Raw genomic sequence first — 25,632 nt, 5'->3', positions numbered from 1 at the left:
GCATTTACAACACAAGTAAGATTTTAACGATTAATCCGAGCATACAGAAAGACAGGGGGAGACAGAAGGAGGGAAAACAAAGTCTTTAAAACCTCCACCTGTGCCCATAAGTGCCATATTATACAGCGGCGAATTGGTCGTTTTCTGCTTCCAGAGTGAATAGCACACGCCGGCTCCCCGTGCAGAGGAGATCATATAGTGTGATTTATGGTTCTGGGGTGAATTATGGAAACACTGACCTTCCCTTTACATCCCATCAAACAGATAACTGGCCAGTAAGTTGCTGTTATGATAGGAGGAGGAGGAGGGGGGAGGAGGGGAGAGGGAGAGAGAGAGAGCACTGTCATGTCTGTTTACATGTCCTGTTGCAGCCGAATGGCAAATAGGACTAGATTCATATCGGACTCTGCCTTTGATATATGAATAGGACTCATATATTTTGGATGTGGATTTGAGTTTGTGGTGTGTGATGTGATGTTTTCTAACATGCCCTCACATTCGCAGCAACACTACCTGCTCCTCTGGCCTTGGTCGCACAAAATAACATTAACGCTTGTATCTCCCATTTTTCTTTTTCCAACAGAATGTCATGACAATACCATCTCTGAGATTCTTTTTTTTATTATTATTATTTTGAAAAAAAAAAAAAAAAACCTTCATCTCCCCCACCTTTGTTTGCACTTTCAATTTGCATATCAAAGAAATCCCATTGGGACCTGCTTTGCATATTTACATCTGATTAGTAACTTTAAATGAACATGTCAAAAATGGTCGAGTTTTCTTTTTTGAATGTGCGAGGACTACCTAGCTTGTATAATTAGTGCCAGCACATGTAACATAGCCAAGAAACAAAACAAGCTGATTTCAAACAGCACAAGAGGCACCTTTTATATTGCCTTTCATTAGGCGTACTCAAATATTCCTGTCTCACCTTGGACCTCAAAGCTTGCTAAATGATAACTCCCTTCGAATGATAAAGACAAAAATATGTATTGTATGTTTGTGGTAATATTTCTTTGCAATGACATTAGGTCTTGTAAATTCTATCAGTTTGCTTCTGATGGGAATATTTTTAGATGTACGGAGGAAGAGTTTGAAAAGAGAACGGCTGGGTTCAAGGTCACTTAGTTCTGTGACAAAAACAATCTGTCTGCTTACCGTCATATAGTTCAAAGTCACAATAGGGTAAAGTGATATTCTGTCTTCTTACCTGACAGCAGAGTATGTCTCAATGCTGACATGTTATTCCTCTCATTCTAGAGACCAGAAGTGAGATCTGAAACCAAATTTAAACATTTTATTTTGCCTGTGTTTTGTCACATGTGGGAGGGACAGACTCGAGGGCCTGTGCCTTCTTATTTCCACCAAGTTGAAACTTGACATGTTTGACGTCCTCTCTCTCTCTCTCTTTCTCCCTCTCTGTGTGTGTGTGTGTGTGTGTGTGTGTGTGTTTTTGTGCATTGCAGCATGTTGAGAAATTTAAAGCAAACTTTTCCCTGCTGAAACTTCCTTTCTGCAGGCTGCAGTGTGCACACAGGGAGCCCAAAAATGAACTAACTATGTGATTATTAATTGGAGTCTATTTTGATTCAGTATTCCACGCTGCATATCGTCATGGGTCCTCAGTGGGATTGTGTCTGTGTAGCGGTGTGTGTGTGTGTGTGTGTGTGTGCATGGAGGGGGGGGCAGTCTGGAAGGCTGTGCCGTGTGGAGCACGGCTCGCTACCCGCACATCGGCATACCAATGAGTGGGGTTAAGAAGGCACGGCTCCTCGCGGAGACACCGTTCCTTCAGCAGACCCAATCCGCCAAGTCTCCACGGACCTATTTCCAAAAGCTGCTCCTAATGTGGGCCTGTGTCAATCACCCCCACAGACACCCCCTCCTCACCCCCCTCTCCTGTCCATATGAAATAGCCATACATTAGGAACCAGGGGAGAGCACCTCGCTGTCTAGGAGTCCTCATGTATTCTAATGTAATTCAAAAGCTATGGGTAGTTAAGAGGAGGACAGTTGCCGCTCACTGGAAGCACTTCCTCCTTTTTTTAGTCTTTCAAAGAGTTGGATTTCGACATGCGACAATTCGGCTTCCTTTTGTCTCAGTTTGTTTGTTTATGAAGAGTCATACTGTGCAGGCAAGGAGAGGCTTTAACAGAGGAAGCGTTGTTCTGTCAGCGAGTGGACGGGGGCTCGATATTGGATCTCGCAGTGACATGTTTATGTGACAACATCGTTTGACAGCTTTGACACTCCATAGACAAACACCTTCAAAAGAGTCGGCAGTATACCCACTCAAAAAATATAGGGATACCTTTTTGCTGCCAAATGTACACTAAGTTGATGGGCTCATCTTTTTTATTTTTTTAACAGACTTAGGGCTTGGAGTGCGTTTCAAACATCGTCAGGGCTACGTTTGGCAGATATGTCTGCAACACCTCAAATTATAATGTTGCTTGACTGACTGCTGGAATAAGCAGCTTTATGCAAAATGGTTTTTTTTATATATTTTTTGGGGCTTTTTATGCCTTTATTTGATAGTATAGTGGAGAGAGACAGGAAACGGGGGAATGACATGCAGCGAAAGTCCGTCCGATGCGGGATTTGAACCGGGGCCAACTGCAGCGAGGACTGTAGCCTCTACACATGGGGCGCCTGCTTAGACCACTACGCTACACGACACCCTCTTTATGCAAAATCTTGATTGTAGTTAAAAGATTAAAAAAAAGTCAAGATATTTACAAAGAAAGATCAGCACCCAGAATAAAATCACTCTTCCTATTCATTTTATCTCCATCAAGGTTTTACAATTTATATTTATTGCTTAAAAGAGCTATATGTAAGTTTTGTTATCGCTACATAGCTAGCATTAGCATTGTGTTGAAACAAAAGGTTATAACACGTCCTCTGAGCAGCTACTTCTTCAGGGCAGACTGGACGCTACAGTGACTCGGTATCGGAAAGGGGGAGTCGGACCCTGGCGCTAGCTGCTTAGCATGCTAACCTCAGTAAAAGAAAAGAAGTGAAATAGAAGCAAAACAATAGGATTGCTTTCCACCTCTGGAGACAGCTGCTGGTGAGTAAAGGAATCAAATTTGATGCTGAACTAACAACGTATCTTCTAGACGGGTAAGTAAACAGCTGTTAATGCTAACGTTAGCTATGTAGCAATAGAAAAAACTTGCATATAGCAGGGAAAGGAAAGGATTGGCGATGTTCAATGTTAAAATCAATGATTTAGCCTGTGTCTCAATACTTTTCAGCTTTCATAACTCTCAGGCCCAAGCGAATTGTAAGTGAAGACGTAAGGGACTGAGTGGTTTTGTATTTTCGAATTTTTGCGAAAAGGGAGAGAAGGTGTGGAGAAGGATCATTTTATCTCAATGATTTTATCTCAGCCCTCCACAAAGCTGGCTCCTGTTCATTTAGTTTCTGACAGAAGAGCAAGTTCACTTCGGAGCTCTGTCCATTTCAAATCACTGAGGAGAAAACACAGACAAGAAAAAAAAAAATCAGAAATCTCTCCTGTGAACTTTTGCAGAATATTGTGTGTTCGTATTGGACTCAACCTCTTGCAGCAGATTGGAAAAAAAAAAAAAAAATCTTTTCAAGGCCTTTAAATTGGCCTTTGAATTTTGCTTTTTTTTTTTTCTAGGTCAAGTGCAAGGTCCACTGAAAATATTTGCAAAGCTGGGGAAGGGCTTTGCTTTTTAAAAAGGTGGACAATAAGGTTCAGGTAGTTTTTAGAAAACCTCAAAGAACAGGAAACTCCATTTATTATGCACTTTTTTACCCGTGGATGTGCCGTGCCAGTTAGTATTTAAAGCAGCGGGACAGTGTATGTGGGATTGAGTCCAAATAAACCCATTGCAACAAGCTTACTGGTGTGTATTTATCAGGGTTTAGACAACAATGGAGCTCTATGGTAAAATATCTCAGGCTGTGGAAACACACACACATACTGCACTAGTTGTAGATCTTTTCAGGGGAATTATTGATAATACAAAGAATATCACCAGATTAAACCTTTACTGTAAAAGGTGCTCCCACATTTCTTAGAACTTTTTTTTCACATAAATTTTTGAAAATTAGGGTTAGGGCTGTGGGAATTTAGGGTTAGGGCTGTGGGACTTTAGGGTTAGGGCTGTGGGACTTTAGGGGTAGGGCAAGGATTAGGGTTAGGATTAGCGCTGTGGGAATTTAGGGGTTAGGGATTAGGGCTGTGGGAATGTAGGGTTAAGGGTTAGGGCTGTGGGAATGTAGGGTTAGGGGTTAGGGCTGTGGGAATATAGGGTTAGGGTTAAGGGTTAGGGCTGTGGGAATTTAGGGTTAGGGATTAGGGCTGTGGGAATTTAGGGTTAGGGTTAAGGGTTAGGGCTGTGGGAATATAGGGTTAGGGTTTAGGGCTGTGGGAATTTAGGGTTAGGGTTAAGGGTTAGGGCTGTGGGAATATAGGGTTAGGGATTAGGGCTGTGGGAATTTAGGGTTAAGGGTTAGGGCTGTGGGAATTTAGGGTTAGGGTTAAGGGTTAGGGCTGTGGGAATTTAGGGTTAGGGGTTAGGGCTGTGGGAATTTAGGGTTAAGGGTTAGGGCTTTGGGAATATAGGGTTAGGGTTTAGGGCTGTGGGAATTTAGGGTTAGGGGTTAGGGTTAGGGCTGTGGGAATATAGGGTTAAGGGTTAGGGCTGTGGGAATTTAGGGTTAAGGGTTAGGGCTGTGGGAATTTAGGGTTAGGGATGTGGGAATATAGGGTTAAGGGTTAGGGCTTTGGGAATTTAGGGTTAGGGGTTAGGGCTGTGGGAATATAGGGTTAGGGTTAAGGGTTAGGGCTGTGGGAATAAAGGGTTAGGGTTAAGGGTTAGGGCTGTGGGAATATAGGGTTAGGGCTGTGGGAATATAGGGTTAGGGTTAGGGTTAGGGTTAGGGTTAGGGTTAGGGCTGTGGGAATATAGGGTTAAGGGTTAGGGCTGTGGGAATATAGGGTTAAGGGTTAGGGCTGTGGGAATAAAGGGTTAGGGTTAAGGGTTTAGGGCTGTGGGAATATAGGGTTAAGGGTTAGGGCTGTGGGAATAAAGGGTTAGGGTTAAGGGTTAGGGTTGTTGGTATATAGGGTTAGGGTTAAGGGTTAAGGCTGTGGGAATTTAGGGTTAGGGTGTGGAGAGCACTCCCTCCGGTACGAGAGGGAGGGTGCACCGGCTCTTGACCAGGTAGGCCTCCCGTAACTCCAGTCCCAGGAAGGTGGCTGTTGGTTCTGGCGATGTCATCTGCCGTACCGAACTGTTGTCCATTCTTCTTTTTTTGTTTTTATTGTTTTTTTTAAAGGTAAGTAAAAATAATGATGAAATAACTTCTTGAAATCAAAATTATTCTTATTTTTACCAACAAAAATGAAATAAAAAATCTAAAAAATCAAATAAAAGATTTACAAATAAAGTATGGTGTGCTAAGGCAACGTTTCAACCTTAAAAGGTCTTCTTCAGGCCGTGCACAACTAGCTAAAACAGCTACTACACTCACAACTCTCTTTAGGGTTAGGGCTGTGGTATACTATACTACAGTATAGTGGAGAGTGAGAGGAAACAGGGAGGTAGAAGCGGGATTCGAACCGGGGCCGACTGCAGCGAGGACTGTAGCCTCTACACATGGGACGCCTGCTTAGACCACTACGCTACACGACGCCCTGTATGTGCAAAGTTTGAAGAGGTTTGCAGCATCGTAATGGCCTGAAACAGCGAGTAACTTTGTGTACAGAATAATAATAATAAACACTACAATTCCCAGAGAAGTGGAGGCTCTTTCTCTCTCTCCTGTCCTGACTGCAGCCTGGAGTCTTATCACTACAGCTAACACATTATCCCACTATAAGGAGTCACACTGCGGTGCCATGGAGGCAGCTGGCACTAAGTTCCTCCATGACCAAGGATCCAATCTCCTCTGGGGTCAGAGTACATGAAGCGTCCACGGCCGGTCCAATAGCTCCACGCTTCGCTGAGTGCGGCCCACGCTGGGCCGGAGGTATAGTGGCAAGTCCACGGGACGTGAGCTAGGATGAGTAAACCACAGGGATCGGAGTGGATTTACTCTCCTGTCAGCATCCTTTTTGGTCAACAGTGGAGCTATTGTACCGGCTCAATATGTTAGAAGCAACATGGAGACAAAGAGGGAGTGAGGGAGACAACAAATAAAGACAGGTGGAGAATGGTGTTCACAGATCGGATGTAACAAGGACGCTTCATTCATTTTTCAAAAATTGGCTTTTTATCACACGGAAAAAATTAAACCCCTGATAGAAAAAAGAAGTGAAGGCCATGAAGCTGAAAATTATCAACACTTCTGGTTCATTTATACTTATGTACAACTTATCTTTAAACTTGATTTAATATATGTGAAAAGAAGATGATAACACAATTAATTGTGAATGACTCTGCTATGTGGAGAATTTGGATTTGTTTCAAATAGCTTCATTTAAGATAGAAAATGTTGAAGGCTGTACTTAGAAAATATCTTCCTACCACTGGAATATGTGGTAAAAATATGTATTGATTCGTTCACATTCATTGTCCTGAAATTAAGTTTTAGCGCACTGACAATGAAATAAAGCAACTGCATGGGCACTAATTTATTACAGTGGGACAAATCTACCTCTTTTTTTAAAGTATATTTATTTATGCCTTTATTTGATAGTACAGTGGAGAGAGACAGGAAACAGGGAGGGGGAATGACATGCAGCGAAAGGCCGTCCGATGCGGGATTCGAACCGGGGCCGACTGCAGCGAGGACTGTAGCCTCTACACATGGGGCGCCTGCTTAGACCACTACGCTACATGACTACTATTCATGTTGTTGTGGTTGTTTTGCTTCAGACTTATATGTTTTTACCTGTAAAAAGATATTCATCACGTTAGGAAACTGCCTGTAAGGAAGTTAATCAATCGTAAGTGATGCAAAGACCAACAGCAGCTGCAGCTGCTTCTCCTCTTTGACATGAAATAGTGGAATCAGACTCTCCTTGTACTGTTTCCTCCTGATAATGAACCAATTAAAATACTCTGCCAGCAGATCTTATTGTATCAATTAACACAACAACCTGCTGAGAAAACACTGGTGGTTAGTAAATGTTTAAATAAAAGGACTGTAGAGAAATTATTCTGGGGTCAAGTTATGAAAAGCATTTTAATTTTCATTCCATTTCTACCAACATTACCCAGTTAATTTAGTCTAGCTAGCTGCTTAGCATGCTAACTTCACCAGAAGAAAAGCATCAGTGTTTGAATGAAGTTTGATGCTGCACTCACAACCTTTCTTTCTGGTAAGTAAACAGCTGTTAATGCTAACGCTAGCCATGTAGCAATAGCAAAACTTGCATACAGCTCCGTAGGAGTAGAGCCGCTGCGTTCAGGAATAGATCAGGGCGTAGGTTGTGTGCGTGGTGGTGATGCTTCAGCTGCAGTCCGGACGACCAGCCAGGAAAGTGTCATTGCATTTTTTTTTTTTTTTAAGGTTACCATAGAAACATTTGATATGTTCAGTGTCAGTTCAATGGAATAATCCTAAAACGTCTTCAGGCAGGAAGGAGTGCAGAAAGGTGAAGAGAGAGAGAGAGAGAGAGAGAGAGAGAGAGAGAGAGCGACTTTAAGCACAGGCAACATAAAATCAAGAAACTGATGAAAAGGCGTGTTTTAGTCTCGTCCATATTTTTCTCATCAGTCTGTAAAAGTCGCCACAAGCCGCGCTAACCAAGAGCTAAAAGCTAAAAGAGGAATCCATTGATATTGTTAATAAAGTCAGAAAAAGGAACCGTTAGACTCAGACGTCCTTTCAACCACAACACATTTTTCCACAGTCCCTAATATTAAAGTAAACTGTTTTTCAATTGTGCACATTTTCTAGAAATCCATTTCATATAATAAAACCTTGAATTCCACTTGATTCAGAAAAACCTAACGTCCTCTTTACACAGCACAGTTACTATATAGCATGAAGCGCAGTGGAGGAATTTATCATTACTGTGGGAAGTCTGACGGTATGTGTGCTTTTAAAATTAATGACAGAAGCACTCTGACTTTTAGTCCATCTAAAATTTTCATTAAATTTCATTATTCAGCTGTCTCTGTGGCCCTGAATTAATAAACTCCAGGTATCATATCATGAATTCATATTACATTTGAGACAGATAGAGCCAGGTATGCTGCTTTTTTCTTTTTTGCTCTTTACAATATCCTAAAAACATACAATTAAAACTAAGTTCAAAGCAGTTTCTTCAACGTGGAACTTTGGTCATTGCCTTGAAAATAGATTGCGAGGACAAAGAAAAAGACAGCTGCTGTGCTTCGTACAGCACACACACACACACACACACACACACACACACACACACACACACACACACACACACACACGCACATTCAGGTGCTATTTTTGTAGATGCAGAAATCAATGGTTCGAACATATATCACTCAGTTAGGTGGGAAAACAGCTCTTTTTACTGACACTGACAGATGAAGAGCATGTGATGAAGATTTTCCTTCAGTGGCTGAAAACCTATAATTTAATGACGGCTACACAGACAGTTATTTATTCCACATACCTGGAATTGTTTAATTTTATTTGATTTACTTGGCCCACAAGTTTGTTTCCCTCTGGCCCGGTATACGCCCGGTTCCACGGCCCAAATCTGGCCCATACACAGCGTTATTTTAAGATGCTACCTCCACATCCGGACCACAGTCTTCCTGCTGGCGGACAACAGCCGGACTCTGCCCAGATGTGGGCCAGACTCGGGCCGAGGATCCGGGGGTCTGTCGAGCCAGAAGTTTCGTTTTGCTGTCTGGGACTGAAACCACTTGAGTTTCAGATTTGATAAGCAGCAGCTGCCGCACTGAAAACTGTTTTCCCTCAGTGATGTTGGAGGGAAAAGGAAAACTGAGGCTCAGGTAAAACAAAGAAACATAACTGGCAGGATTTATCTCGCACTAAATTATCTCTGGCAGACGCTGTCAAAAAAAAAAGACCTTTTGGTAACTGCTTTTTTGTTTTTTTTTTACATGAAACTTCTGTAACGTTAAAAGGTTTTTACATGTTTGCCTTCATTTTATAGCATGTTTAACAAAAGATGATGTGAATGCCAGAACTCTAAAAGCATTCTCAGAGAAGACGGACAGTTTGCCGTAAATATATCTCGTGATTTCAAGCGGGGAATCAGAGCTTCCTGCTGTGTGCCGGGTTCATGTTTGTTTACCCTAAGTGTGATGGCGCCGAGGTTAAAGCTGCCTCCAGAACCGGAGCCGGGAGGCGGCGCGAACACCTGTTAATAGCACTGGCCTTTACTTCAGCAAACTCTTTAAAGTGAGACTTTACATTTCACGCACCGTATCTCTCCAAAGAGGCGCTGCCTTTCAGTTCCTCTCTCTCCGGCGCCGAACCTTCCACCTTCAGCTCCCGAGGCCGGAGGTGGATGTAGAAAATATGTGTGAGATAAGAAAGTAGAAGCTGTAAGAAGAGGGAGTGTTTGGGTTTGATGAGAAAAGTCATTAAACTGCATTAAAGAACCTAAACTGATTCTGCTCTCTGAACCGATCCCTGCCGCATCTCCCTCTCCTGCGTCGCTTCGCGTTTCAACAGGAAGTGAACGTGTGACTGACGGACTCCGGGTCGGCGAGGTCACAGCGAGGTCACAGCGAGGTCACAGCGAGGTCACAGCGAGGTCACAGCGAGGTCACAGTGCTGTGTAAATATACACCACGACATTTAAAACACACACTGACGAGAACTGATCATAAGAGTGTGAAGATTTCCACTGTCAGCACGACCTACAGACCATGTGACTGTGGAAACTTAAAGGCGCCATGTGGCGTTTTCTTGTAAACAAACAAACTAAAGTTTTATTTACGTTCAGTGTTACACATGAAAACACATGGTGTGAGTCTCTGACGCCTGAAAACTGTTTCATTCATCAAATAAAACATTTATTTTTAAATCACTTCCTTGTTTACTCGCTCGCAAACTTCTTCTTCTCTGCCTTTGTTGCCACTTTGCTGTTTCCTGGCACATTACACCAAGATTTTTATTATTATTTAAATTTGTATTTATTATTATTCTTTTTTATTATTCTAGATTAATAGAATAACGTGAAACTATTGGCAGGAATTTGAGTCGTGTCACTCGTGTGGATCCACTCATGAAAACGTCGCCATTATACATTTTATTGCGCCGTTTAACTGAGACAATTACATTTAAAACATGCAGTAAAACGTTGATCTGAAATCATTTGTACTTCTACACCGTGCAGGAGTTTTCATGTGGATCTCTTAGTCACGGTTACAGAGGCTGCACGAATAAGAGAAACCGTCTTTTTAATTTTCCATTTAACCTTTATTTTACAAATTCTTATTTACAGCGACAAACAAACAAACAAACAAAAACACAAGCAGGAAGACGAAGCAAACAAAGATGAACCACTAATTAATCAAATCAAACAGAAGAAAACTAAAATCTAGAAGAGGATGATTGGTTGTTGCAAAACCCTTTTTTCTTTTGTTTTTAAAACAATATTTTCATTTGAGAACAATTTACATCTACATCACTTTATCTGCCACTTTAACATCATGAGTCGATCAAAACAAGCTGCGACTTCCTTTCTTCACTTTCCTGGAGCAGAATATGTTTTTCCATGAGATCGTAATTATCCGCACGAGGCCGAAGTCTGATCGGTAAACTCCACGTACACGGTCCGACTCAAAGAATGGATCCTCACACAAATAAATATTCATTACGTTTCAGAAGATAATGACTCAAAGAAACGGCCGTAGATTAAAGCGATAATAAGTGTTAAAGTAGTTTAATTCCTGCATGAAGAAGAGAGGTTTATGTATGTTGCAGAGAACAGGACAACCATGAAGATAATGGAGACAAATATAACTAATTGTCATATAACCTCAAATTGGGGGCATGAAAGTGTCTAAATAATGGCAGCTAATTTGCCTTGTATTGTGCTTTCTTGATGGGTTTAAATTGAATGAGTCAGGATTCATTCTGGCGTAATGTGAAAGCCGGGGCACCGGTTCACACCGGAGACATTCAAGGTCGAGCTACTCCAAATGAAGGGTTGACTGGGGGGGGGGGGGGTGAAGAGATTTAAAGTAAGGCAGCTGAGTCAATGGACGCTCCAGTTGCAGATTTGGCACCTTATACATGTAACCTTGAGTTATTGTTTTGTTTTTTTCCTGCATTGAAAGCTTTTCTACAAGCCGCCTCTCCAAAATATATTCCTCTCTGTCACACACGTTAATGGCACAATCAGCCGGAGAAAAATTGCAGCCACAAATTATTCATTGTAATCCTCCGTCTGAAGACCCTAATGCCTCTAATTGGGCTTTTATGACTTACAAACTGTATCTTCCTTTCTCTCCCTCTTTTTTTTATTATTCTTTATTTTTTTATTTTTATTCCCCTCTGGCGTTTGTTTTTCTTCCTTCCCGCCATGGTGCGGAGTGACATTGAGCCTCTCCCTGTCGGGGTGCTCTCTTGTCTCACTCCAGTGCACATTTTCTCTGTCCCCTCTCCTCCTCCACCACCCCCCCCCCCCCCCCCCCCCATCAGACAATGAGCTTTTGACTGAATACATTATCTGAGCTGTTGTCCTGTTTGTTGTTGTTTTAGCATCCAAGAAAAAGAGATGAATTATTAATGACGACAGACAAAAAAAAAGAAAGAAAGAAAAATAATAAAAACTCTTGTATTTTTCGGGAAAGCTGCCGAGTGCTGCGGCTCCATCAAGAGGCCTGCGAGTGCGACCGTGAAACATCAGTCTTTTTGTAACGCCGCCTGTGATTTACAGCGTGATATCACTAACCAATAAAACACTGAGCAGTTTCTACTGTTGCTTAAATGTAGGTTCAGAGGAAGAACACAAGACGGCCTTGTTCCCTCACTGCATCTGTCCACGTGATGAAAACCATTATCCCTCATTTAAAGTGACTTTGAAGTATTTCGTTTTATTATTACCTTGTTTTATTGCGTCAGAGTTTCAAGCTTTAAATAACTGAATCTGCGGGAGGAAGGAGGGACGACGACCGGGGCTGTGTTTGGGGTTTTTCTTTTTGTTTGCAATTCGAAAACTTGAAATTAGAAATTCAAAAGAAGTTTGTCTCGTGGTCCGACGCAAATCTGTTCAAGTTCACTTCGAGGCGGATAATTCACACGACTTGAACCGTGTGAGGAGCGGCGGCGGCTCGGGGGCCGCCGCGCTGAAGGTTCAGACACTGTCATGATGCGGCTTCCTGGGTTTTTCTTTTTGTTTGAACTTGTTCGACCCATTTACACACACGTCACTCAGTGAAGACACACCTGTACAAACTGAGTGCACACTCTGTTTGTTGTAGCTGTGATGTGTCCTGATAAATACCTGTGATTTTTATTGCTCTTGATCCATTATTATAAAGAACAGGACGGAGTCTATAATAAGTCTTTAACTGGTTTCCCCTTTGTGTTGTGTTCTCATTGTGTTTGAGTTTTTATACTGTAGTTTTATTGTATTGTGTCGTTTCTTATCTGTTTTTTTTTGAGATAATAAAATGAAATCTGAATCTGAATCCAAAAAACGCCACGGCAGTCAAACCGTAACTCAGTTGTTCAGAGAGAATTCGAACCTGATTCATCCGATGAACTGACACTGTAAATATTGTGCAGAGAGACTGTGCGCATGTTAAGACTTTCATCTAAAGCTCCTTTGTAACTTGCAGCCAAAACTACCAAAATAAAAGCCTAATCAGCAACAACCTCAACAGTCGCCGTGGACTGCTCTGTTCTCATGTCTTAATTACCAGCATCAAAGCGGATGTGTTCCTGAGGCCCGTCGTCACGCCGCCGTTCTTAAGCAGGGATTGCTGTGCCCCCTGTCGGCCGCACAGCGGCACTGCGCTGTGATGCAGAGCTGAAGTCGTCGGTGAGATCAGGGGCAGAGCTGCTGCGATCATCAGAGTGATTAGACGGCAGCCGGTCGCAGGTGCAGCTGCAGGTGTCACAGCATCACAGGGAGGGAACGCATTGTTTTGCATTAAGGTGCACAGAGGTTTTGATCAGCAGTGACGGAGATGTCGACCATTTATCACAAGAGAAAAGCTGCTCTCTCTCTCTCTCTCTCTCTCTCTCTCTCTCTCTCTCTCTCTCAGGATCCAGTGATAAGGGATGAATGAAGAAAAATGACAGCGAGATAGGGCTTGTCCACTATCTATCACCGTCTCCTCCACGTTCAGCCATCACACGCTGCCTCTGCTTTTGTTCCTCGCTGCTTATTTTATATAGTGCCGCCCGGGCGCCATGAATCAAACCGGCTTGACTTTGTGGTTTGTGTCAGAAAGGTTCGGCTGTGTCCTTTAACGTGCCAGCAGCAGTGAATCATGATTTGAAGAAAGGCTCCAGCTCAAGCACATACAATCCAGATACCTGATTGATTTTAACACTCACTTTTTGGATATCTATTTTTTCCTGCTGTTTGTATTTATAGCACCTCTTTAAGTCCTTCTTCCCTCAACCAGAGGAGGGAAGAGGAAAAAACAGAAAAGGAGGCCTGCCTGTTTGGAGTTTACAGGATCAAAGACGAGGTAAATATCATTTCCATAACATTTGAACCAGTTAACCACCAGCACAATGCAGAGAAACACTACTGTAAGCGCCTGACAACGCCAATGAGGCAGGAACTCTGTGATTTGCCGCTCCGCCAAAGAGGATGGAAACGAGCGCAAACATGGAGGAGGTGAAGGGGGTCAACTGTGCTCTCCCTGCATCACTTTCCAAGAAGCCCCTCCAGCGCTGGTGATGTTTCAGGCAACCGTGCCTCACTTCGGGGGGAGGCCTGATGGATGCCGTTCCCAAGGTGAATGGAAAAGAATAGCATTAAGCTGCAACCGCTCTGCCTGGGGAGGGCTACATCGCTTTTGGTGATTCATCTATTGATTATTTCTACCCAAGCATTGAGGTGCCATGTAAACACACATATATTAGTAGTCTGCGATGCACATGTGCGCCCCGAACACACATGCAGACGCCGCCGCCGCCGCCCTCCCTCCTCCCCCCCTCCGGGCCTGCTCGCTGTTTTATAATCAGATTCTGACTTCTGCCAGCTCGTGGGCATCTTCACACCAGCTGATGGATAACTAAATAGAGATGAATGAAAAGATGAAGGAATAAATAAATGATAAATGTGCATTACCGCTATTTGTGTGGGCCAGCTATTGCGTTATTGATTGGAGCTGGGTGTTGTAGTGTGTTTGTGTGTGTGTGTGTGTGTGTGTGTGTGTTCAGAGTCGGCTTCAGTTTGTGGGCCAAGTCAAATTGGTTTTTATTCTGAGCAAAATGAGTAAAATGTGTATTTCTGTAAGTGAAGATCTAAAGGTTTGAGCGTCTTCTCAGATACAGATGTGTGTGTGTTTTCAATCTTTATCTGACCTCGGGGGGGATTTCACACAGGTCTGTAGTGTTGGGTCGTAATTCTCTTCTTTAATCTTAATTAGATTAATTCAAGTTAGAAAACTTCATAAAAATAACCCCAGCGATCACATCACTGCGCCGAAACCCCAAGAATCCAGAGATTCACTGTTGAGGTTCTTGCAGGACTCGGGATCAGATCTGGATCGGGTTCATCGTGTGAAATATCTGGGCAACGACATCTCCGGGGGGATTCTGGGATATTTTTGAGCATCGTATACTTCTCACATCTGGGCAGATATCCGGCAGCTTTTGCCGTCTGAACTCGTTTCCATGGTAATAAGTGACACCAGTTGACAAATAGCAGCAAACAAGTGCAGCAGCAGCGAGGACACGGTCTCACATCTTCACTCGTCCAAGGAAACTGTCCCGAGTCGAAGCGTTGACCCAGCAGAAGCTCTGAGCTCCATCACGTCACTGTCGTGCTGCTCAGTCAGCCATGTTTTTTCTTTTCTTCATATCTAATCCAAGTTAAGGATTGGTTTCTTCACACACACACACACACACACACACACACACACACACAACACGAGCATGGACGAATCATGGGATGTGATCTCGCATTCACGCCACGGCCCTGGCTCATTAAGGCGTTTGAACCTGGGGGACGTGGTCACATGACTGACGCGTCCTCCAGGATTTAGACACCACCCCTGTTCGTCCGTTGCTGTTCAAAGGTTCCTCGGTGCTGATAGCGGTTTGGTACCAGGTGCTGGATCATAAACGTACATGACAGAGTAGCATTTCATGTTAGGCTGCATTATGATTCCCGCTCTCTTGTGTCTGCATAATCATGAACGTCGCTGCTCAGGTTGAAATCCAACCTTTCAGTGCTGAGGAAGGATAATGCCACAGTTGTCACTTACATTGGATATCATTTCTTCGGGCAGGAAAAGAGCTTCTCTCCAGCTTCTTGTGTGTGTGTGTGTGTGTGTGTGTGTGTGTGTGTGTGTGTTTCTTTTTCCACATACTTTTATTTTTTTTTTAAACGTTAGATGTGGCTCTCTCCCTTAGGGGCGGTAATGGCATTCTCCATGACAACGGCAGTGTGACACGGCTGTGCCCTTGAGGGCCGGGCACCCCCTCTGGGGGGAGCGCTGCAGAAACACGACAGGGTCAACGGTCACCTCCCATCATCCACCAGCAACCCGTCCTCCTCTCCCTCTCCCTCCCTCCCTCCCTCCTCAGGTAGAGCGAGGAGTGTTGGAGAGAGAGAGAAAGAAAAGTCTTGAAGCGAGCCCACTCAGTCCAGGCCTGGCAAACAAGGAGGTTTAGCCACAGGCGGTTCTGGCGAGGTCTCTACCTCGCACAGCTCCTTGCTGTTCCTCCAAGGCCAGGGCTGGATCAATACGTATAGTAGTGCGGATTCTTTTGGCACCCAAGTATAGCTATGCAGTATTGCCCTGAGCTATGGGTCCGTTAAAGACATAACAGTGTGTGCATGTGAGCAAAGTGGACTGAGTTTATTCAGGAAGGTGTTGAAATGCTTGGCATAAAACTGATGCTTCCAACAAGGATTTTTTTTCTTTTTCTTTCTGGAAATGCAGGAAATTCTCATGTTTCCGTTAAATATATATATTTCTATTCTGTCCTTCATATGGATCCTGAGACACTTATGGAAATTTAAATGTTAAATTAATATTTTAAAATCTTATTTATGGCTCCTGAGTAAAGAAAAACAATAGTTGCTATTATTTCTTTTTAAAATGTGTCACTTGTGAATCATCCAGCAGATGATGGGATGAACAAGCAGCTCACGGTCAGATCCTCATTTAAAAACGATGCTCTTCTGCCACCTGCTGGCGGGAAAACAAACCAGCCTGAAACACAGTTCATGAGTTTTACTGCAGAAAAAAAAACAAAAAGTACATCCTGAGGGAGAAAATAAAGTTCCAGCACAAACATAGAATAAGTCTTTGGAATGACATCATTGCTTTTGTTTTACAGTAAGAAAAAAAACCCAACAAAAAAAGCTCTGACGTCAGCGTCGTGTCCGTCTTGGCACGTCTTCAGTGGAAAGTCAAAAGGAAGTAAAGAAAAAACAGGACGCTGTCAGTTCAACAACTCGTGTCCTGCACATTTGGCCTCCTCCACAACACAGAATGTTTATGTTCGACCTGTGAACGTAAAGCTCAAAATAAAACGAGACGACACAGGGTAAAATAAAGACAGTCATATTTAGCAAAATCCAACTCAGTTGTTTCGTCTCTGAAAACTGATGCAGTTCGTTTTAATGGCCGAGTCACTCGTTGAGCGCGGCGTCCTCGGCCGGCTGCTGGATCTCCCTCAGAGCGGAGAGAGGAAGCTGCTCAGGCACCTGCAGCACAAACAAATACGTTCATTACATCAAACTTTACTGGAGTTCATATATTCAGAAGTCCTGTAAGACTGAGCTACTACTGGAGAAACTACTGACTCTGTAATATGGTTTCAGACACAGAAAACTGTGATTACATGGTGGATGAAGCGACTCACCGTACTGATAGGTAGACCTGGGGGGGGAGGGGAGGGCGTCGTGGGGACCGGCGGGGGCCCGCGGGCTGAAAGCCTTCCCTTGGCTCTGGAGGCGGGACCTCTGCACAGCCATGGCCACCGCCTGCGCAAACCTGGACGGACCTGCACTCATCTTGTCCCGGAGCTTCGTCGCGGCTGAAGTCGACACATCTGGATGATGTCGGTGGTCGGCGCTGAGTTCGTTGGTCTGCCCGTTGCAGGTGGGACTTGTCGGCTGGGAAGGTGGCAGACAGGAAGTGTTTGCATCTTCCTCCTCCATCACTTCTTCATTAAAGAAGACAGGTGGAGGAGGAGGAGGGAAACTCTCCTCTTCCTCCTCCTCCTCTTCTTGTACCACTTCCTCCTCAGCTTCCTTCTCATCAGTGTATGAGCCACACTGGTCCACATCTGTATTTACAGACCGTCCTCTGGGGCTTTGAAGACATCCACTCTGATCCTGTGAGTGGATCCGACCGTCACTGCAGCCCGACAGTCCAGCTGCTGCCTCCTCCTCCTCCTCCTCCTCTCCCTGCCCTTCATCGCTGTCCCGGTCCTCAGAAGGAGATGTACCTGTGCAGTCCTGACTGTCTGAATCATGTGGAGGTGGAGGACAGTCTGGCCAGTCAGAAGCCTGGAGCTCCTGACTGGAGGAGACTGATCCAGTGTCTGTTCTGTCAGGGGGATACGAATCCTCCTCAGCCTCAGGAGAAGCTTCACTCCCAGGATCATCTTCTACTGGTACCTGGTCCTGGTCTGGGACGTCCTCAGTTACATGGTCTTGGTCTGGGATGTCCTCAGTTAGCTGGTACTGATCTGGGATGTCCTCAGTTACCTGGTATTGGTCTGGGACGTCCTCAGTTAGCTGGTTCTGGTCTGGGACGTCCTCAGTTACCTGGTCCTGGTCTGGGACGTCCTCAGTTACCTGGTATGGGTCTGGGACGTCCTCACTTACTTGGTCCTGGTCTGAGACGTCCTCAGTTACCTGGTATTGGTCCGGGACGTCCTCACTTACTTGGTCCTGGTCTGAGACGTCCTCAGTTACCTGGTATTGGTCCGGGACGTCCTCACTTACTTGGTCCTGGTCTGAGACGTCCTCAGTTACATGGTCCTGGTCTGAGATGTCCTCAATTAGCTGGTATTGGTCTGGGACGTCCTCACTTACTTGGTCCTGGTCTGAGACGTCCTCAATTAGCTGGTATGGGTCTGGGACGTCCTCAGTTACCTGGTATGGGTCTGGGACGTCCTCAGTTAGCTGGTCCTGGTCTGGGACGTCCTCAGTTACCTGGTATGGGTCTGGGACGTCCTCAGTTAGCTGGTCCTGGTCTGGGACGTCCTCAGTTACCTGGTCCTGGTCTGGGACGTCCTCAGAGACTTCTGGGTCATGGGACGTTTGTCTCTTTGAGGGAACCACTTTGAAAGTGGTGGTTCCCTTCCTCTGCAGAGGATCCTCCCACTCAGGCTCAGTGGGGAGTTTGGACTTGATAACAGAGTCCAGTTCAGCACAGAAACCCCCGGCCTCTGGACCCCTGTGAGTCCTGGACGTGAAGGAGACACTGTGTAACTTCGGGAAGGTGGCAGAGTTCCTCAAACGCCTCACCAGCGTTCCTTTGGACACAGAGGACGTCAGGACTTTGGCGAGAGACGTGCGGGCGTCAGAGAAGTCCTTCGCTCTAAACGAAGGCAGATACGGATCGAGCGACGGACGTGAGGAGGATGAGGACGAGCGTGTTTGTGATGGATGTGGTGACGAAGATGAGGACACTGATAGGTTTACAGAGGCCGACTCATCACTTTCTCTCAGCTCCTCCACAGTGTTCAGAGAGTCTACGGTCCCTGGGGAGACAGGAAAGACTTAATGACACGGACACAGTTTTTCAAATTAAAAGGTCTTCATGTAAAACACATAAGAAACTCAATTCTCCACATTCATTTATCTCTTGTGGTTTTATTTCTAACTTGAATCACTTTAGTCAAATGATCAGAGACGTTTTTAACAGGAAATCAAGATTCACAGTTAAATTCAACTTTTATTGCAAAAAGACAAATGCTGATTAATAATGAAGAATCCTGCATATAAACTTGTGTCATGTGATTATGAAGCACCATGTCTAAATAAATTAGAATTAATAAGAATTAAGATCAAAGAATCATAAATATATCAAAACATTAATATACAACAGACTGTATAGAAGAGAGGAACAAACATACAACATATAAAACATGATTATAATAAAGAGAATATTTATGATTTCACAAAAGGGACAGGAAAATAATAACTGCTTATTGATGAACCAACGACTTCGATATTGATTCTTATTGATACTTTTTTCAAAACCAATTTGATCAAACCTATTTTAACAAAAAAGAAAATTACAATAAACATCATGATTCAAATTCTAGTTTTACTTTTACTCTCATTTACACTCACATTATTAGATCTCACTCCAGCTGCATGCTGATTGGCTCACTTTGGTAATAAAGACTTTTTTTTGATCGATTTGGTCGATCCATAAACATAGAAACGGTCGAGATGATTCATTTACCAAGTACTGATGTTGAATCAAAGGCACGGCAGTTAGTCTACAAACTCTGATCGATGGAAAGAAAAAGAAACAACAACAGAGTTTCACAAAAACAGGCAAGAATGAGCAAATAAAAAAATAAAAAAACAAAAAACAGGACAAATAAAAAGAGTTTAGGTGCAGCAGGCCACAGTGACACATCCATAAAAAGCCACTACGGTGGGAAGGAGGAAGAAGAGGCCGACGCAGGAGGAGGACGGAGAGGAGGAAGAGGGATGATGGAAGGAGGAGAGGAAAAGGAGACGACAGCAGCAGCAGCAGCAGCCATCAATCAGCCCCTTCAGGTAACACAGAGTCTGTAAGCAGGGAGGAGAAAGAGCTCGGCTTTAGGGCGGCCATCTTTACAATCATGACGTTCACGATGAAGTTCCACCGGGATGAAACTCTCACACTGTTCCCGCCTTAATGGAGGCGTTCAGACTCTGACACGTCATGATTATATAAGCGCAGGAGGAGCAGGAGTGTGTTTAACCATCATCAGCTCTGGGCCGGGAGTTTGTTTTTCCGCCTGCGACTGACACCGACTCAGCAGTGTTGACTATGAAGGGAGTGAACCGAGACACTAATTTAATCTGATGATTACAACACTGACAGGGAAGAAGAAGAACTGCTTTAAAACTTTTTCAAAACTATTTGCACAATGCGAGTGTTCCTCACGTAATTACAGTTCCCCATTAACCTGTGTCTAATAACAGAATGACCATTGTCCATTCAAAGCCTGTGAAAGCAGCTCAGGAAAAAAAGAGAGAGGCTGAACCCCGGCGATAAAAGCATATCAGACAGACTAATACAGGGGAATGAAAGCTCGGACAATGGAGGGATTTATCTCGGGACGGACTGAAGCCAACATGTTCTATGAACAAGGCTCGGGGTCACTTTAATTGCCCTGAGCGGGGTTAAATTGCCCGGGCTGATAAAAGCAGGCGTTTTGTGCTGGATTTAACTGCTAAATCTCATATTTGCTAAATCTTCTATTTGATGCTTTTAACTTTGACATTTTAATCTTGATTTAACTTCAATCTCTCTTGACCCTGAATGAAGCCGTGAGGATTTGGCAGATACAAGAATTCACCCCCCACCCCCACCCCTACTCTAAACCCATTTGATTTCCACTGACATACTGTAAAAGGTCAATTGGGATTATTCGACAAGCATATTTCATCTGTGCTGCTGTCTCAGTGATGCTGCCTCAGCTCTCTCCACCAGATGGCAAGATAAACAGGAAGTTCACAGTAATAAAACGGGATCCAATCACTCAGCTCAGAGGTCATCGATGAAGATTTTACCTGTAACCTGCTGTGTGTCTGCCTGCAGCTCCTGCAGCTCCCGGGGATCCTGCAGCTCCTGCGGCTCCTGCGGCTCCTGCAGCTCCTGCGGCTCCTGCAGATCATGCAGCTTATGCAGCTCCTGCGGCTCCTGCGGCTCCTGCGGCTCCTGCAGCATGGTTGCACAGGGAGGGGGTGGGGCCCTCCTCTTGGTACTCCTTAAGGTAGATTCTGCTGATCTCTACAGAGAGATAATTATGTTACTGAAGGATTTCACCATTGTTTTCCAAACACCGAAAATTGAAGAAGAACACACACAAAGAAGAAGGTGAAGAAGAATTTACAGACAGAGTAGAAGAAGAAGAAGAAGAAGAAGAAGAAAGAAGAAGTCTTTCCTCCCCACCATTAACCTACCTGTGGCCCGCTGAGATGACAGGTGCTGAGGTTGTTGGGGACGCTCTGCGATGCACCCATGGGTGGCTGCGGCGCTCGCCTCTTCTTGGGCATATCTGCCTGCAGGGTGTCAGAAGAGCAAACATCCTGCTCACTCATACTGACCGCCATTTGCTTACTGAGACCGGGAGAAGTTGGAGCACTCACTGCTTCTTCCTACAGAGAGGGGAAATGATCAGGTCAGACGAGCTGCTTCACTGGAGAGCAGCGTCCATATCCAAGTAAACAGCTGACATCACGTGACATCGCCAGCTGCCGACGTACCATCTCAGGTTTCTTCTTCTTTCTTCTGAATAAGCTGAGGAATCCTGCGTTCTCCTTCTGCTTCTTCTCCTTCTTCGACAGGTCTGCAGGAAGCACGAGAACCTGATCAGTGAATGGAACGAAGGCTGGACAACAGCTGAGACTGTGCAGGGACGTGTGTGTGTGTGTGTGTGTGTGTATGTGTGTGTGTGTGTGTGTGTGTGTGTGTGTGTGTGTGTGTGTGTTACCTTGTGGAGCAGGAGGTGAGATCAGCTCTGTTGGTGCCACAGCTGAGAAAACACCACCATTATTATATCTTAAGTCCATTTTACTGAGACCCACGTGGATACATACACATACACTACACATCCCAGAGTTCATTTCAAACTAGATGTGTGTGGAGCAGTGGGATAGTGAGCTGCAGGACGTCCATTAGGAGGAGGGAGGGAACTCAACTCAAAGTACGGTGGCCCTGAGAGCTCAACACGCCGCAGCTTTAGCAAATAGACAAAACACAAGCTGCATTTAGAGCTTCAAACACAGTTTACACAGATGTGACGACAGAATAAACTGCAAGGACAGAAAACAAGCAAATAGAGGAACACATCACAGCTGCGTGTGACTCAAATTGTTGCTGATGTTCTCGTCTATTTGCATGAGCTTGTTTTCGCAGTGCGCTGAGCTCTCGGGGGCCGCTGTGGGAAAAGCTGGAAAATAAATCAAACATGGTATTTTTAGGTCCGAGTCTAACGCTTGAAAAGCCTTGAGCTTGAAAAGCACCGAGCTTTTTCAAAAGCCGTGTGTCAATGCAACAGCAGGAGAACACAAGAGCGAGGGTTTAGTTTATTTTATGCATTACTCAGTGGGACATACAGCGCTCAGGGTTTTGGAATAGAAGCTGAGTCCGCTGACGTACCTGCTTCAGGTGTCTTGGGTCGGAGCTGATGCTCCGCCGGCTCCTTACTGGCCGCATCTCTGGCGAACACTTCCCTCAGCCCGTGGTCGTTTAAGGTCTTGGTCACGTCCAGCGGCTCTTTGGACTGACAGTCTCTCAGCAGGACGGTGGTTTCTACTTTAAACTCACACTTGTCACACACCAGCGGCAGCAGCGTCTCAAGGGGAACTCTGGGATTCACTCGCACCACTGCCTTATGGGATTTGTTGTAGTTGATCAACAGACGCACAGTCGCCTGCAAAGAGAGAGTTTCTGCTTATTTCATGCAGTTGTGGATTGACACTGAAAGTCAACAAGATAAATATTCCTAATAATAAAGTAGAAGTTATATCTAAAGGATCCTGAACCCTTCAGACTTTACATCCTCATTCTCTTACTTCGGGCATGTATGGCTTCCTGATCTTTTCCTCCACCATCTTGGGCTTCAGCACAATCCTCTCCGCCTCTAGAGAGCCGATAGGACAGTTTGGTTTGAAGCTGATGTTGTTCTTGTTCGGCGACAGAACCTCGACAGTGTAGTCAGACGGATTCAGGTGGTAAGTTGCGCAAAGGGTCACCAGTAAGTCCATCACTGGTTTACTAGAGAGAGAAGAATGACAGTAATTTATCTTAAATCTGAGTTCTTCTGAGTATTTTTAACTCTGAAAACTGCTGCACAGAAGAAAAGAAAAAGTGAAGAAATGGCCGACCTTCCATGCACCGTGGCGTTCTTCTCCATCCCCCCTGGCAGAACCACGGACAGGAAGTGGTCCCTCTCCAACGGATTCACCTGTTCCTCCATCTCGAGGGAGCTGAGGGCGCCACCCAAGATCTGATGCTGTTCCCGACGTCAGGTAAACCTCCTGACAGGTAAGACACATAGCGGGAATTAAATGGATCACTTTAAGTAAATAATTTAGGCTGTTTGAGACGTCACTGCAGGAACAACAAACAGTCAGTGAGGTACAGCTGCTCGAAAACATCCCAGAGATTTGAGGGTGTGACTCTCACTCTCATACTGTAGGTACATCCATAAATCTATCTCTTAAAAATCCTTTATTTCCTCTATTAATCGATTCATTATTTGGTCAGAAAACACTCAGCAGAACTGTCCTACGACTAAGCTGATGTATTGTTTTTAATGATAGCACAGATCTGATGTATTCATTCATTCCAAGCCTGTAAAAAGCCAAAATCATGAGGCAAATAAACACATTAAAGTTTTACCTGACAAGCCTCTTCCTCAAACGTGAAACTTTTCCCACAGCAAAATCAGAAACCTGAATCCAAAGTGTTGAAAACTGAATTAAATCAACGTTTCCAACTTTGCTGTGTCTGCCTGTAAAACTACTGAGTAACTTCCAACAACGACCGACACAGTCCAGGAAACTTCTCCTCCTCCTTCGAGGTATTTAACGACTCCGTGTGTCTTCACCTTTGACCCTACGTGCTTCTTCTCCGTCGCTTAGGAACAGCGTCTTTTAACACTTTGAATAAAGTCAACGCCCTCGGTGTATTTTAAGCCAGCAGCTCACCGGCGCGTGCCAACAACACAGCTGTGTGCATCTGCTCATCAACGCGCGCGCGCTACTGGCACTGCCTCTGGCGCGCACGTAAAGAGGTGACTGAGTATGACATTAATAATTCAATATCGTCAGTTATTATTGTCAGTTTAGATAAACTTAAACATAAACATATCTTATTGGAGTCAAACTACATTTAAAAATAAAATATGTATTTAATATATAAAATGTGTTAATATATATTCCCATACAGAAACGTCATATATGACATGCATGTCCCTACAGCAAGTTATATTATTATCACATACAGTATATACATCCTCTGGATATAAGTTTATAACCTATATGAAATATCCATGTACATATATTAAAACATATGTATATGATGAATTTTTATATGGTATAACACGTTGCAACTATATATGTATATATGCAAGTTTATTAAAACAACGTACATATAAAAATTCTATATGCTTTTATATACATAAACATACATATTTGTATGGGCTAGACATATGTATTCAAATTTATAATAGGTTTCATGAATAATTTTTACATACTCACTTTTATTTTATATGTACATATACATCATTTATGGAAATTCAATATATGTACATATATTACATTTGTATATGAGAATTTAAAGCACAAACTGAAATAATTACTTATTTATTTATCTGCGAATTTACTCTTCATATATTTGTAATACTGAAACATAGCTTTTTCATTCAGTTGTTCATTTATTTGTCCGCTGGTTCTACTTTTTGTTAAATAAAAGTATTTAATAAATAAATAAATTCTTCCAAAAGCATATTATAACAATAGGATCATTGTTCTACTGGTAGAAAGAGCTAAATAATCCTCAGTGCAATGCCTTAGAGAAACTGAGCCTGCTGTATAGTTGACATATTGGATTAATACTGTAATGAAACTATAAAAAGTCATCTTTATCCACAAACAAATGTTTCTGAGGACAAGCTCCATTCAGCCCCTGTTTGTGCTCGGCCATGTTGTCCAAGCAGTAATGCTGACTTCCAGATAAGCTTACACTGTTTCCCCAGTAAGAGGGATTAGTGCTTCTAAAAGGCTGCGTCTCTCCACGCTACCATAGTCAGAGACACGACATTGATTACATACAGTATGTATCTATAGTCTATTGTATTTTGCACTTACCTGTGTCCATAGATTGTTCCCATTCTCTTTCAGCTTTCTCTTCTGTATTGAGTGATGGGAGGAGAGAGGGTGAGGAACAGGGAGTGAGGACTCTTTCCCTTGCAATCCCTGTTTAGCAGACAAGCCTATACCACACCTACAGGGCCTGCCCTGTCATGTGATCTCTCTTTGCATGTCTGTATTTGTGTGTCCTGTGTGTATGCTTAGTGGGTGGCAGTGGTGGTGGAGGGAGGGATGGGGGGGGGGGGGGGGGGGGGGGGGGTATCTACACGGGCATTAACATTGTAACCTGGTGAACCAGTCTGCAAAGCGAAACCTTTTCCCTAAAAGAGTATACGATTCAATTTGTAAAAAGGCCTGTAATCCACATAAGCTACTGATCCTCTCCATAGGATCTGGCTAAATATTTGCTCAGCTATAAGTCCTTCATACTGTACAGCCTTCAATGTAAATTATTTAATCAAGCTTCATCCCCTTTTCTGATA

At 43.9% G+C, this 25,632-nt stretch overlaps 1 protein-coding gene across 1 annotated transcript; it reads right to left on the bottom strand.

Annotated features, from left to right (window-relative positions):
- Nucleotides 1-16,307: 16,307 nt before the first annotated feature.
- Nucleotides 16,308-25,246, bottom strand: LOC130165646 (cordon-bleu protein-like 1). Its single transcript, XM_056371093.1, has 10 exons — nt 25,148-25,246; nt 23,162-23,314; nt 22,850-23,051; nt 22,434-22,707; nt 21,766-21,807; nt 21,539-21,621; nt 21,236-21,430; nt 20,843-21,062; nt 16,957-18,807; nt 16,308-16,798 (listed from the first exon to the last, which is right to left on the bottom strand). The coding sequence occupies exons 2-10, from the start codon at nt 23,251-23,253 to the stop codon at nt 16,791-16,793; spliced, it is 2,967 nt and encodes a 988-aa protein (XP_056227068.1). The 5' UTR covers nt 23,254-23,314; nt 25,148-25,246; the 3' UTR covers nt 16,308-16,790.
- Between the last annotated feature and the right edge of the window lie 386 nt (nt 25,247-25,632).

This window comes from Seriola aureovittata, chromosome 24 (genome assembly GCF_021018895.1).
Source record: "Seriola aureovittata isolate HTS-2021-v1 ecotype China chromosome 24, ASM2101889v1, whole genome shotgun sequence".
NCBI lineage: Eukaryota > Metazoa > Chordata > Actinopteri > Carangiformes > Carangidae > Seriola > Seriola aureovittata.
Note: the sequence above shows the minus strand (reverse complement) of the source record. Positions and strands in the feature narration are given on the sequence as shown.

Coding starts and splice junctions, on each gene's coding strand:
- LOC130165646 (XM_056371093.1), bottom strand. CDS start 23,253: ATGGAGGAACAGGTGAATCCGTTGGAGAGGGACCACTTCCTGTCCGTG. Junction 21,808..22,433: donor ACCCAAGACACCTGAAGCAG/GTACGTCAGCGG, acceptor GTGTTTTCTCAG/CTGTGGCACCAACAGAGCTG. Junction 18,808..20,842: donor AGACACACAGCAGGTTACAG/GTAAAATCTTCA, acceptor CTGTCTCCCCAG/GGACCGTAGACTCTCTGAAC.